The sequence below is a fragment of the Bos indicus x Bos taurus genome, chromosome 10 (genome assembly GCF_003369695.1).
Source record: "Bos indicus x Bos taurus breed Angus x Brahman F1 hybrid chromosome 10, Bos_hybrid_MaternalHap_v2.0, whole genome shotgun sequence".
Lineage (NCBI taxonomy): Eukaryota > Metazoa > Chordata > Mammalia > Artiodactyla > Bovidae > Bos > Bos indicus x Bos taurus.
In genome coordinates this window covers 47911386-47926775 of record NC_040085.1, presented here as the reverse complement: position 1 = coordinate 47926775, position 15390 = coordinate 47911386, and the positions used below count along the sequence as shown (strand labels likewise).

At 35.8% G+C, this 15390-nt stretch overlaps 1 protein-coding gene across 3 annotated transcripts in view; it reads left to right on the top strand.

The window, feature by feature from the left end:
• Positions 1-15390, top strand: part of TEX9 (testis expressed 9) — a 237724-nt gene that overhangs the window by 141370 nt on the left and 80964 nt on the right. For all 3 annotated transcript variants that reach the window (XM_027553931.1, XM_027553930.1, XM_027553932.1), the window contains 2 exons: positions 440-503; positions 2048-2127. In XM_027553931.1, the coding sequence (XP_027409732.1) occupies positions 440-503; positions 2048-2127 (144 nt within the window). The remainder of the gene's footprint in view (positions 1-439; positions 504-2047; positions 2128-15390) is intronic.

The window sequence follows — 15390 nt, the reverse complement described above, 5'->3', positions numbered from 1 at the left end:
AAGAGAAATGGCAGGTGTAGATCAAAGGAATTGCCTGTATTTCTGATGAAGCTTATACTGAAGTATATAACGAGTGAGCCCCCTCAGAATCCCAAGAACATGAAGAGTGAAACTGAGGTGATCTCACCCAGTTTATTCTTTCCAAATAAATCATTCTACTTAAAGTAAGGGCAATATTAGTTGCACTTGTAATGAAATATTTGTACTAGTATATGGAGAGGCTAATATTTACACCACTTGAATTTCCACCACGAAGAAGAAGGAATCATAGGGATTTGGAAATAATCTAGTAGTTATGTTAATTCTTAAGTAAAAATGTCATGTGTATGTTTTGGTATTTGTTGACTTAACTGAAGTGTAGTTATTGAAATTCAGTTTCTTTAGCTTTGTGTTACAGTCTTCAGCATATCACAGCTATTAAATTATTTTCTGCTTTTAGACGTTTAAATGCAGAATTAGAGGCAAAAACAGCTGATCTGGTTCGACAAGCTGAGGAAGTAATAGTAAGTAAATGTACAATTATTAGTATTTCCACGTCAGTGTTAATTTTTTAGCTTTTTAATTTGATGTATAACATACATACAAAAAAGTGCCCAAAGCATAAATTTTCAGTTCAGTGAATTATTATAAATTGAAAATCAATATGTGCATAGGTATGTGTATATATGCATATATATGTTTTTTGAGAAGCACACATTTTCTAAAAGCTACTGAAAAAGTGTTTTCCATTTTGATATTCCAATCATCTAATTAATAGCTACATTAATATTTAATAATATTTCCTAGTATTTTAAGATTAATGTTTTGTGAGTAGCTATATTGAATTAGTACTAGTAGTTCAGTAAGGATATGGTTTCTGGACAGAAGTTGAATAAAGGATAACGATTATCACTAATGCTCAGATGGTAATCTGTTTCTTAAACTCTGCAGTTAGATGTAACTCAAATTCTTAGGGCTAGTCCATAATCAGATTTATAGTCAGGAAAATGTGGTGAGGCTATATTACTAGACAATATAAGGATATTTGCCCCATTCTGACTACCAAATTGGTTATTCCTTCTTTAAATGCCCCTCTGTAAGCATCAGCATTCCCATTATTAATGATAGGATATAGTAGTATTCCTTAGAGGAATAAATATCCTAATTGATAGGCTATAATAGTACTCCTTAGAGCTGCTTTCAAACTTGTTTCATTTTTTGTTTTAATTAGTTATAATTCTCTTTCATTTAAACCCCATCCCCATCTCACTTTAGAGTTGATGGGGTCACTGAAGAATGGGTAATATTTTAATGCCTTAGACAGAACTATCATTATTTGTTAGTATAGGAACATAACATTTCAGGTAACAGATGGAGATAATGGTTAAAGATTTGTTAGTTGCATTTGTAATTAAATATTTTATTTAAAAATAAATACTTTATTACATCTTTTGTTTGTGTCTGTTCTGAAGAGCTGGAAAATAGTTTGAACAAAGAAACCCCACATTATAGTAGAATGAGGGATTCATTATGTATTCTGATTAAATCCATTAGTCCTCTGATGGATATAACTCTTGCCATATTGAATTTTTGTTTTCTTACTTTCATACTGATACATCATCTTCAAAAGCTTTCACTCTTATTGCTTCATTTTTAGTACTTTAAGTTCTGTGTGGTCATAGTAACATTGAAGTTTGTCTGATTTGAGACAAATTTTTCTATCCATTAAATGGATTTATGTTTTCATTTCTTGTGAACCTTACTTCTTTTGCATGTTACACAAGATGGAAGCCCTAATATAGTTGGGAAGAAGTCAGCTAAGATCATTTAGAGGCATTAACATTCTTAGAATTTTCCCTTAGAGTGACTTTGCTAACCAAGAATGAATGAAAGGTGAAACTACATTGTTACAGACCTTATTTTGATACCATAGCTTTTAGAATTCTGTGCTTTGATTTTATAGAAATTGTGAACAATTTTGAAATGATTAATGATCAGAAAGGCACTTGAATATATCCTAGTTTTGTGAGGTTTTTTTTTCTTCATGACTTACCTTTGTTTTATTTAGAGAGATCAGCAAGAAGTCCGATCTAAGTCCGTTTCAGCACAAATTAAATCATATGAGGACAAAGATGATTACAGCTTTAGGTAAGTGACTTATATTCTCAAACACCTTAAAAGTGTGTTTTTACTGGGTAAATGCTTTAAGATTTTTTAAATTGAGGTATAATTGACATACAGTGTTATATTGGTTTTAGGTATACAGCATGATTCAGTATTTGTATGTATTGTGAAATGATCACCACAATGAGTCTACTTAATATCTATTACCATATATAATTACAGAATCTTTTTTCCTTGTGATAACCTTTTTTTAAAAAAATATATATTTTATTGAAGTATAATTGATTTACAATGTTTCAAGTACACAGCAAGACGATTCAGTTATACAAATACACATATTGTTTTTGAAATTATTGTCCATCACAGGTTATCACAGGATATTGACTGTAGTTCTCTATGCTATACAGTAAACCTTTGTTGCTTGTTGCATATCTGTTTTTTAATTAGAAATCTGGCATTCTATTCAACTGAGTTAAACAAGTGGAATCAAAATGTCATAGTATTTTTAGTTAGGCAAAAATTCATAAGTTTTCCAAAATATATATATTATACATATTTATATATATATATATACACAAAAGCTTTTTTACTACACTTGATAGCATGAGAAAAAACATCAAAAAAAAAAAAAGAAGAGATGGAGAGATTGGAAAACATAAACTAAATGAAATGGGAGCACTGAATATGAAATAGAAAAAGTGAAACAAACTAGATAAAAGTAAAAGATAATCAGATAGTCCAGTTGTTTTTAAACATGACTACTCATAGAAACATATCTGGAGCTCTGGAGAAAAAAAGCAATACCTGAGCATTTTTTTTTTTCCCCAAAAAGTTTCAAGATAATTCTGAAATGCATCTGGATTTTATAGTGATTACAGGTTTTTCTGTTAGATCCTAGTTTTGGTGATACAGAGTTCTATTATTTGTCTGTTGACCAATCATGATACAATGGTAGTAAATGAGTAATAGTTACATAATCACAGTGGTAAAATATGTTTATCAATTTTCACAATCAATGGCCAGACAAAAAATAAAAGATAATTATAATTCCAAGCCATAATGGAAATATGATTAACTTAACAGTATAAAATAATCACATACAACTTGGGTGTTTGAGTGTTTGTTAAGCAGACTGATGTGGTAAGTGGAAGTGCATACATGCACATGTTTTCATCCACCGAGCCAGTCTGTGTCTTTTGGTTGGTGCATTTAATCCACTTACATTTAAGGTAATGATTGATATGTATGATCCTGTTACTGTTTTCTTAATTGTTTTGGGTTTATTTTCTGTAGGTGTTTTCCTTCTCTTGTGTTTCCTGCCTAGAGAAGTTCCGTTAGCATCTATTGTAAAGCTGGTTTGATGGTGCTGAATTCTTTTCACTTGTGCTTGTCTGGAAAGCTTTTGATTTCTCCTTCAAATCTGAAGAAGGGTCTTGCTGGGCAGAGTATTCTTTGTTGTAGGTTCTTCCCTTTCATCACTTGAAACATACCATCCCTTCCCTTCTGGCTTGCAGAGTTTCTATTGAGAAATCAGCTGATAGCCTGAAGGGAGTTTCCTTGTCATTTGTTGTTTTTCTGTTGTTGCTTTTAATATTTTATCTTTGTCTTTAATTTTTGTCAGTTTGATTACTATGTGTCTCAGTGTGTTCCTCCTTGGGTTTGTCCTGCCTGGGATTCACTGTGCTTCCTGGACTTGGTTGACTATTTCCTTTCCCTTATTAAGGCAAGTTTTGAGCTACTGTCTCTTCAATTATTTTCCCATGTCCTTTCGCTCTCTCTTCTCCTTCTGGGACCCAACATTCTCCTGTAATGCGAATGTTGTTGCATTTAATGTTGTCCCAGAGGTCTCTTAGGCTGTCTTCATTTCTTATTCTTTTTTCTATATTCTGTTTTGTGGCAGTGATTTCCACCATTCTGTCCTCCAGGTCATTTATCTGTTCTTCTGCCTCAATTACTCTACTATGGATTCCTTCTAGTGTATTATTCATCTCTGTTTGTTCTTTAGTTCTTCTAGATCTTTGGTAAACATTTCTTGCATCTTCTCAATCTTTGCCTCCATCCTTTTCCTTAGATCCTGGATCATCTTCACTATTATTCTGAGTTCTTTTTCTGGAAGTTGCCTATCTCTACTTCATTTAATTTTGGGGGAGGGGGGTTTATCTTGTCCCTTCATCTGGGAGGTAACTTTCCGCTTTTTTGTCATGATTACTGCTGCTGCTAAGTTGCTTCAGTCGTGTCGGGCTCTGTACAACCCCATAGACAGCAGCCCACCAGGCTCTGCCATCCCTGGGATTCTCCAGGCAAGAACACTGGAGTGGGTTGCCATTGCCTTCTCCATTGTGTGAAAGTGAAAAGTGAAAGTGAAGTCACTCAGTCGTGTCTGACTTGTAGCGACCCTATGGACTGCAGCCCACCAGGCTCCTCCATCCATGGGGTTTTCTAGGCAAGAGTACTGGAGTGGCTTGCCATTGCCTTCTCCGTTTGTCATGATTAACTTTCTGTAATATGGTTTTTGTTTTGCTGCTGTAAGACAATGCTTCCTCTTGCTTCTGTCTGCCCTCTGATGGATGAGTCTAAGAGACTTGTGTAAGCTTCTTGATGGGAGGGACTGGCGATGGGAAAAACTGGGTCTTGCTGTGGTGGGCTGGGCCTTGCTCAGGTAAAGCTTTAGTACAGTTATCTACTGGTGGGTGGGGTTGCATCCCTCCCTGGTAGTTGTTTGGCCTGACCCAGCCCTGGGGTCTATGGGCTCTATGGTTGGGTTAATGGTGAACTCCAAGAGGGTTTATGCCAAGGGGCATCTTCCACCACCCCCGTCCTGTGATGAGCCACTGCCAACCCACACCCCCATAGGAGGCCCTCCAACACTACTAGCAGGTGGTTTGGGTTCAGTCTCCTGTGGGGTCACTGCTCCTCTCCTCTGGGTCTTTGTGCATGTAAAATTTTATTTGTGCCCTCCAAGACTGGAATCTCTGTTTCTCCCAGTCCTCCTGAAGTCACATAATCAAAACCCCTCTGGCCCTCACAGCAGATTTTCTGGGGATTCCCAGTCCCTTTGTCAGATCCCCAGGCTGGGAAGCCTAATGTGGGGTTCAGAACCTTGACATCAGTGTGAGAACTTCTTTGGTATTATTGTTCTCAAGTCTATGGGTCACCTACCCAGCGGGTATAGGATTTGGTTTTATTGTGATTGCACCCCTCCTTCTATCTCACTGTGGCTTCTTCTTTGTCTTTGGACATAGGGTATCTTTTTTTTGGTGGGTTCCAGCATGCAGTCCATGGGGTCGCTAAGAGTTGGGCACGACTGAGCAACTTCACTTTCACTTTCCACTTTCATGCATTGGAGAAGGAAATAGCAACCCACTCCAGTATTCTTGCCTGGAGAATCCCAGGGACAGAGGAGCCTAGTGGGCTGCCATCTGTGGGGTCACACAGAGTCGGACACGACTGAAGTGACTTAGCAGCAGCAGCAGCAGCAGCATGCTCCTGTCGGTGATTGCTGAACAGCTAGCTACAATTTTGGTGCTCTTGCAGGAGGAGACGAATGCATGTCCTTCTGCACAGCCATCCTGAACCATTCTTCTGTGATGAGAACCTTTAAGATCTACCTTTTATTTTTAGCAGCATTCAAGTATGCAGTAAAGTATTATTAAGTGTAGTCTCCATGCCGAACATTATGTCCTGTGACTTACTTATTTTATAATTGGTAGTTTGTGCCCTTTGACTCTTTTCACCCATTTCACCTACTCCCAACCAGCCAGCCTCTAGCAACCATCTTTTGTTTGCTTGCTTTTAGATTCTACATATGAGATCAGTTTGTAGTTGTTTTTCTCTGACTTATTTCACTTAGTGTACTGCCTTCGAGTCCATTCATGTCACAGATTGCAAGATTTCATTCTCTTTTATGGCCAAATAATATTTATATATATGTATATATATATATTATAGTTTAGTATATGCATATATATAATATTAGAGAACATGCACATTTTCTTTGCTTGTTCATCCCTTGATGGACATTTAGGTTGTTTCCATGTTTAGGCTATTGTAAATACTGTTGCAGTGAACATGGAGGTGTATATATGTAAAAAAGAAAAAAAATATATATATAGTGTTTTTATTTTCTTTGCATAAATACCTAGAAGTGAGATTTCTGGGTCATATGATAGTTCTATGTTTAATTTTTGAGAAACTTTTATACTGTTTTCCAAAGTGAGTGTACCAAATTATGTTTCTGACAACAGTGTACAAGGTTTCCCTTTTCTCCACAGCCTTGCCAGCATTTGTTATCTTATCTTCTTGATAATAGCTGTTCTTACAGATATAATATCTCATTGAAGTTTTGATTTATATTTCCCTGTTGGTTAGTGATATTGAGTATCTTTGCATGCATCTGTGGCAGTCTATATGTCTTCTTTAGAAACTGTCTATTCACATCTTTTGCCCATTTTTAAATCAGTTTGTTGGATTATTTTATTTGAGTTTAATGAGATTTTAAAAAGTATTTTTTGATAGTAACCATTTGCCAGATATATGATTTGAAAATATTTTCTCCTATTTAGTAAATTACCTTTCATTTTGTTGATTTTTTTTAAAAATTTTGCTGTGCAAAAGCTTTTCAGTTTGATGAAGTCCCATGGGTGTATTTTTGTTTTTGTTGCCTTTGCATTTGGTGTCAAATCCAAAAAAAAACCACTAAGACAAGTCTCGAGGAGCTAACCACCTATGTTTTTCTTCTAGGAGTTTTGTGGTTTTAGGTTTTCCATTCAAATGTTTAATCCATTTGAGTTTATTTTTTGTGTATGGTACAAGATAGTGGTCTATTTTCATTTTTTTATATGTGACTGTCCATTTTTCCTGACACTGTTTATTGAAGAAACTACTATTTTCCCATTGTATACCCTTGGCTCCTTTGTCATAAATTGATTGAACAAGTTCATTTCTGGGCTCTGTAGTCTGTTCCATTGACCTATGCGTCTGTTTTTATGCAAATACCATACTGTTCGATTACTGTAGCTTTGTATAATAGCTTGAAATCTGGGATAACACCATTTTTACTGGATAGTGTATGTGGATCTGTTTATAATATCTTTTTGTATGTAAGTATTGGAAATCTATAATTTGAAGAATAATGTAAGTTATAAAAATACTAATAATTGGGGGCTTATAGCAGTCAGACACAATGTAAACCTTTTACCTACTTTATTTCATTTAGTTCTCAAAGTGTTATTTTGAAATCAGTGTTACTGTCCTCCTCTTAAAAATGAGGAAACTGCAAAACAAATAAAATAAATGAGAAAACTGCAGCTTAAAGAAGTTTAAGCTTATCTAGGACCCACAGATGGATGGATTTCACTGAGATCCAGACTACAGTTGATAAGACTTCTAAACCTGTCTTCATGAACTGTACCTTTTTTCTTTTAAAATTGCATGTGAAATTAAGTAAAAGTAAATAAATTAATAGATACAAAAATATATTAGATCTCCCCCCCCCAAAGATTTCATATGATATGTCTAAAAAAATTAGGGAACAAAAAAAATATTTATGAATAAACTGGGTGTCAGCCATGGAACATTGGAAAAAAGGGCCCTCTTTCCCTCTCTACTACTTTGAGTATGGTAAGCCACTGAGATTTTGGGGTTAATATCATAGCCTACCTTAACTAGTAAAGCAGTTGTTATTGAGTCAGGTGCTGTACAACAAATATTCTAAAAGTGTGGTTTTCACTTAGTGGTTAGGCGGTACCAGCAAAGACACTTGATTTTGGAGGCTGTAAAGATAAGAGTGCTGTTAAATAGTGGCAGTGAATTTAGTAAAACTTGTCACTTTTTATAAATTGCAAGGTTGAATGAATGTCTGATGAACCAGTGTTCTTAAGGAAGAGGTTAGAAAACAGAGTATTATAGTATATGCTCTTGTTATTAGCTATATTGGCACTGTATTATGAGAAAGATAAGTTTAGGAAAGAATTGGCTGTTTTGTAAGTAGAAGTGAAAGGGAATATGGAAATTCTAGGAATTACAGGCCTTGTAATGTTCAAAAAGTCACCTGCTTCTAATTTTGATGAGGTCTGGTCTTTTATTTTTCTTTTGCTCCTTGTGCTTTAGGAGTTATATCAAAGAATCTATTGCTAAATCCAAGGTCATTAAGATCTACTATCTTTTCTTCTAAGAAAATTGTATCATTCTGGCTCTTACATTTAGATCTCTGATCCATTTTGGGTTATTGTTTTTTATATGGTTAGTGTTTTTTACATGGTGTGAGATAAGAGTCACCTTTGATTCTATTTCCTCTGTTGAATGGTCTTGGCATCTTTGTCAAAATCACCTGACTGGAGACCTACAAAATGGTTTTATTTTTGGACTCTCAGTTCTGTTCCATTGATCTGTGTATCACTTCTTATGCCAGCACTACACTGTCTTGATTACTCTTAACTTTAGAGGGTTAACTTCTTTTTTTTTTTTAATTTTATTTTTAAAATTTACAATATTGTATTGGTTTTGCCAAATATCAAAATGAATCTGCCACAGGTATACATGTGTTCCCCATCCTGAACCCTCCTCCCTCCTCCTTCCCCATACCATCCCTCTGGGTCGTCCCAGTGCACCAGCCCCAAGGATCCAGTATCGTGCATCAAACCTGGACTGGCGACTCATTCCATATATGATATTATACGTATTTCAATGCCATTCTCCCAAATCATCACACCCTCTCCCTCTCCCACAGAGTCCAAAAGACTGTTCTATACATCAATGTCTCTTTTGCTGTGTCGTATACAGGGGTATTGTTACCATCTTTCTAAATTCCATATATATGCATTAGTATACTGTATTGGTGTTTTTCTTTCTGGCTTACTTCACTCTGTATAATAGGCTCCAGTTTCATCCACCTCATTGGAACTGATTCAAATGTATTCTTTTTAATGGCTGAGTAATACTCCATTGTGTATATGTACCACAGCTTTCTTATCCATTCATCTGCTGATGGACATCTAGGTTGCTTCCACGTCCTGACTATTATAAACAGTGCTGCGATGAGCATTGGGGTACACGTGTCTCTTTCAATTCTGGTTTCCTCAGTATGTATGCCCAGCAGTGGGATTGCTGGATCATAAGGCAGGTTTATTTCCAGTTTTTTAAGGAATCTCCACACTGTTCTCCATAGTGGCCTTACTAGTTTGCATTCCCACCAACAGTGTAAGAGGGTTCCCTTTTCTCCACACCCTCTCCAGCATTTATTGCTTGTAGACTTTTGGATCCCAGCCATTCTGACTGGCGTGAAATGGTACCTCATAGTGGTTTTGATTTGCATTTCTCTGATAATGAGTGATGTTGAGCATCTTTTCATGTGTTTGTTAGCCATCTGTATGTCTTCTTTGGAGAAATGTCTATTTAGTTCTTTGGCCCATTTTTTGATTGGGTCATTTATTTTTCTGGAGTTGAGCTGTAGGAGTTGCTTGTATATTTTTGAGATTAGTTGTTTGTCTGTCGCTTCATTTGCTATTATTTTCTCCCATTCTGAAGGCTGTCTTTTCACCTTACTAATAGTTTCCTTTATTGTGCAGAAGCTTTTAAGTTTAATTAGGTCCCATTTGTTTATTTTAGCTTTTATTTCCAGTATTCTGGGAGGTGGGTCATAAAGGATCCTGCTGTGATGTATGTCAAGAGAGTGTTTTGCCTATGTTCTCCTCAGGAGTTTTATAGTTTCTGGTCTTACGTTTAGATCTTTAATCCATTTTGAGTTTATTTTTGTGTATGGTGTTAGAAAGTGCTCTAGTTTCATTCTTTTACAAGTGGTTGACCAGTTTTCCCAGCACCACTTGTTAAAGAGATTGTCTTTACTCCATTGTATATTCTTGCCTCCTTTGTCAAAGATAAGGTGTCCATATGTGCGTGGCTTTATCTCTGGGCTTTCTATTTTGTTGCGTTGATCTATATTTCTGTCTTTGTGCCAGTACCATAGTGTCTTGATGACTGTGGCTTTGTAGTAGAGCCTGAAGTCAGGCAGGTTGATTCCTCCAGTTCCATTCTTCTTTCTCAAGATAGCTTTGGCTATTCGAGGTTTTTTTGTATTTCCATACAAATTGTGAAATTATTTGTTCTAGCTCTGTGAAGAATACCATTGGTAGCTTGTTAGGGATTGCATTGAATCTATAAATTGCTTTGGGTAGTATACTCATTTTCACTATACTGATTCTTCCAATCCATGAACATGGTATATTTCTCCATCTATTAGTGTCCTCTTTGATTTCTTTCACCAGTGTTTTATAGTTTTCTATATATAGGTCTTTAGTTTCTTTAGGTAGATATATTCCTAAGTATTTTATTCTTTCCGTTGCAATGGTGAATGGAATTGTTTCCTTAATTTCTCTTTCTGTTCTCTCATTATTAGTGTATAGGAATGCAAGGGATTTCTGTGTGTTGATTTTATATCCTGCAACTTTACTATAATCATTGATTAGTTCTAGTAATTTTCTGGTGGAGTCTTTAGGGTTTTCTATGTAGAGGATCATGTCATCTGCAAACAGTGAGAGTTTTACTTCTTTTTTTCCAATTTGGATTCCTTTTATTTCTTTTTCTGCTCTGATTGCTGTGGCCAAAACTTCCAAAACTATGTTGAATAGTAATGGTGAAAGTGGGCACCCTTGTCTTCTTCCTGACTTTAGAGGAAATGCTTTCAATTTTTCACCATTGAGGATAATGTTTGCTGTGGGTTTGTCATATAGAACTTTTATTATGTTGAGGTACGTTCCTTCTATTCCTGCTTTCTGGAGAGTTTTTATCATAAATGGGTGTTGAATTTTGTCAAAGGCTTTCTCTGCATCTATTGAGATAATCATATGGTTTTTGTTTTTCAATTTGTTAATGTGGTGTATTACATTGATTGATTTGCGGATATTGAAGAATCCTTGCATCCCTGGGATAAAGCCCACTTGGTCATGGTGTATGATCTTTTTAATATGTTGTTGGATTCTGATTGCTAGAATTTTGTTGAGGATTTTTGCATCTATGTTCTTCAGTGATATTGGCCTGTAGTTTTCTTTTTTTGTGGGATCTTCGTCAGGTTTTGGTATTAGGGTGATGGTGGCCTCATAGAATGAGTTTGGAAGTTTACCTTCCTCTGCAATTTTCTGGAAGAGTTTGAGCAGGATAGATGTTAGCTCTTCTCTAAATTTTTGGTAGAATTCAGCTGTGAAGCCGTCTGGACCTGGGCTTTTGTTTGCTGGAAGATTTTTGATTACAGTTTCAATTTCCGTGCTTGTGATGGGTCTATTAAGGTTTTCTATTTCTTCCTGGTCGAGTTTTGGAAAGTTGTACTTTTCTAAGAATTTGTCCATTTCTTCCTCGTTGTCCATTTTATTGGCATATAATTGTTGATAGTAGTCTCTTATGATCCTTTGTATTTCTGTGTTGTCTGTTGTGATCTCTCCATTTTCATTTCTAATTTTATTGATTTGATTTTTCTCCCTTTGTTTCTTGATGAGTCTGGCTAATGGTTTGTCCATTTTATTTATCCTTTCAAAGAACCAGCTTTTGGCTTTGTTGATTTTTGCTATGGTCTCTTTTGTTTCTTTTTTTTTTTTTTTATTCAATTTTAATTAAAAAAAAATTATACATGTGTTCCCCATCCTGAACCCTCCTCCCTCCTCCCTCCCCATACCATCCCTCTGGGTCGTCCCAGTGCACCAGCCCCAAGCATCCAGCATCGTGCATTGAACCTGGACTGGCATCTCGTTTCATACATGACATTTCACATGTTTCAATGCCATTCTCCCAAATCTTCTCACCCTCTCCCTCTCCCACAGAGTCCATAAGCCTGTTCTATACATCAGTGTCTGTTTTGCTGTCTCATATACAGGGTTATCGTTACCATCTTTCTAAATTCCATATATATGCGTTAGTATACTGTATTGGTGTTTTTCTTTCTGGCTTACTTCACTCTGTATAATAGGCTCCAGTTTCATCCACCTCATTAGAACTGATTCAAATGTATTCTTTTTAATGGCTGAGTAATACTCCATTGTGTATATGTACCACAGCTTTCTTATCCATTCATCTGCTGATGGACATCTAGGTTGTTTCCATGTCCTGGCTATTATAAACAGTGCTGCGATGAACATTGGGGTACACGTGTCTCTTTCCCTTCTGGTTTCCTCAATGTGTATGCCCAGCAGTGGGATTGCTGGATCATAAGGCAGTTCTATTTCCAGTGTTTTAAGGAATCTCCACACTGTTCTCCATAGTGGCCTTACTAGTTTGCATTCCCACCAACAGTGTAAGAGGGTTCCCTTTTCTCCACACCCTCTCCAGCATTTATTATTTGTAGACTTTTGGATCGCAGCCATTCTGACTGGTGTGAAATGGTATCTCATAGTGGTTTTGATTTGCATTTCTCTGATAATGAGTGATGTTGAGCATCTTTTCATGTGTTTGTTAGCCATCTGTATGTCTTCTTTGGAGAAATGTCTATTTAGATCTTTGGCCCATTTTTTGATTGGGTCATTTATTTTTCTGGAGTTGAGCTGTAGGAGTTGCTTGTATATTTTTGAGATTAGTTGTTTGTCCGTTGCTTCATTTGCTATTATTTTCTCCCATTCTGAAGGCTGTCTTTTCACCTTGCTAATAGTTTCCTTTGATGTGCAGAAGCTTTTAAGTTTAATTAGGTCCCATTTGTTTATTTTAGCTTTTATTTCCAGTATTCTGGGAGGTGGGTCATAGAGGATCCTGCTGTGATGTATGCCAGAGAGTGTTTTGCCTATGTTCTCCTCTAGGATTTTTATAGTTTCTGGTCTTACGTTGAGATCTTTAATCCATTTTGAGTTTATTTTTGTGTATGGTGTTAGAAAGTGTTCTAGTTTCATTCTTTTACAAGTGGTTGACCAGATTTCCCAGCACCACTTGTTAAAGAGATTGTCTTTAATCCATTGTATATTCTTGCCTCCTTTGTCAAAGATAAGGTGTCCATATGTGCGTGGCTTTATCTCTGGGCTTTCTGTTTTGTTCCGTTGATCTATATTTCTGTCTTTGTGCCAGTACCATACCGTCTTGATAACTGTGGCTTTGTAGTAGAGCCTGAAGTCAGGTAGGTTGATTCCTCCAGTTCCATTTTTCTTTCTCAAGATAGCTTTGGCTATTCGAGGTTTTTTGTATTTCCATACAAATTGTGAAATTATTTGTTCTAGCTCTGTGAAGAATACCATTGGTAGCTTGTTAGGGATTGCATTGAATCTATAAATTGCTTTGGGTAGTATACTCATTTTCACTATATTGATTCTTCCAATCCATGAACATGGTATATTTCTCCATCTATTAGTGTCCTCTTTGATTTCTTTCACCAGTGTTTTATAGTTTTCTATATATAGGTCTGTAGTTTCTTTAGGTAGATATATTCCTAAGTATTTTATTCTTTTCATTGCAATGGTGAATGGAATTGTTTCCTTAATTTCTCTTTCTGTTTTCTCATTATTAGTGTATAGGAATGCAAGGGATTTCTATGTGTTGGTTTTATATCCTGCAACTTTACTATAATCATTGATTAATTCTAGTAATTTTCTGGCGGAGTCTTTAGGGTTTTCTATGTAGAGGATCATGTCATCTGCAAACAGTGAGAGTTTTACTTCTTTTTTTCCAATTTGGATTCCTTTTATTTCTTTTTCTGCTCTGATTGCTGTGGCCAAAACTTCCAAAACTATGTTGAATAGTAATGGTGAAAGTGGGCACCCTTGTCTTCTTCCTGACTTTAGAGGAAATGCTTTCAATTTTTCACCATTGAGGATAATGTTTGCTGTGGGTTTGTCATATAGAACTTTTATTATGTTGAGGTACGTTCCTTCTATTCCTGCTTTCTGGAGAGTTTTTATCATAAATGGGTGTTGAATTTTGTCAAAGGCTTTCTCTGCATCTATTGAGATAATCATATGGTTTTTGTTTTTCAATTTGTTAATGTGGTGTATTACATTGATTGATTTGCGGATATTGAAGAATCCTTGCATCCCTGGGATAAAGCCCACTTGGTCATGGTGTATGATCTTTTTAATATGTTGTTGGATTCTGATTGCTAGAATTTTGTTGAGGATTTTTGCATCTATGTTCTTCAGTGATATTGGCCTGTAGTTTTCTTTTTTTGTGGGATCTTCGTCAGGTTTTGGTATTAGGGTGATGGTGGCCTCATAGAATGAGTTTGGAAGTTTACCTTCCTCTGCAATTTTCTGGAAGAGTTTGAGCAGGATAGATGTTAGCTCTTCTCTAAATTTTTGGTAGAATTCAGCTGTGAAGCCGTCTGGACCTGGGCTTTTGTTTGCTGGAAGATTTTTGATTACAGTTTCAATTTCCGTGCTTGTGATGGGTCTATTAAGGTTTTCTATTTCTTCCTGGTCGAGTTTTGGAAAGTTGTACTTTTCTAAGAATTTGTCCATTTCTTCCTCGTTGTCCATTTTATTGGCATATAATTGTTGATAATAGTCTCTTATGATCCTTTGTATTTCTGTGTTGTCTGTTGTGATCTCTCCATTTTCGTTTCTAATTTTATTGATTTGATTTTTCTCCCTTTGTTTCTTGATGAGTCTGGCTAATGGTTTATCAATTTTATTTATCCTTTCAAAGAACCAGCTTTTGGCTTTGTTGATTTTTGCTATGGTCTCTTTTGTTTCTTTTGCATTTATTTCTGCCCTAATTTTTAAGATTTCTTTCCTTCTACTAACGCTGGGGTTCTTCATTTCTTCCTTTTCTAGTTGCTTTACGTGTAGAGTTAGGTTATTTATTTGACTTTTTTCTTGTTTCTTGAGGTGTGCCTGTATTGCTTTGAACTTTCCCCTTAGGACTGCTTTTACTGTGTCCCACAGGTTTTGGGTTGTTGTGTTTTCATTTTCATTCGTTTCTATGCAAATTTTGATTTCTTTTTTGATTTCTTCTGTGATTTGTTGGTTATTCAGCAGGGTGTTGTTCAGCCTCCATATGTTGGAATTTTTAATAGTTTTTCTCCTGTAATTGAGATCTAATCTTACTGCATTGTGGTCAGAAAAGATGCTTGGAATGATTTCTATTTTTTTGAATTTACCAAGGCTAGCTTTATGGCCCAGGATGTGATCTATCCTGGAGAAGGTTCCATGTGTGCTTGAGAAAAAGGTGAAGTTCATTGTTTTGGGATGAAATGTCCTATAGATATCAATTAGGTCTAACTGGTCTATTGTATCGTTTAAAGTTTGTGTTTCCTTGTTAATTTTCTGTTTAGTTGATCTATCCATAGGTGTGAGTGGGGTATTAAAGTCTCCCACTATTATTGTGTTA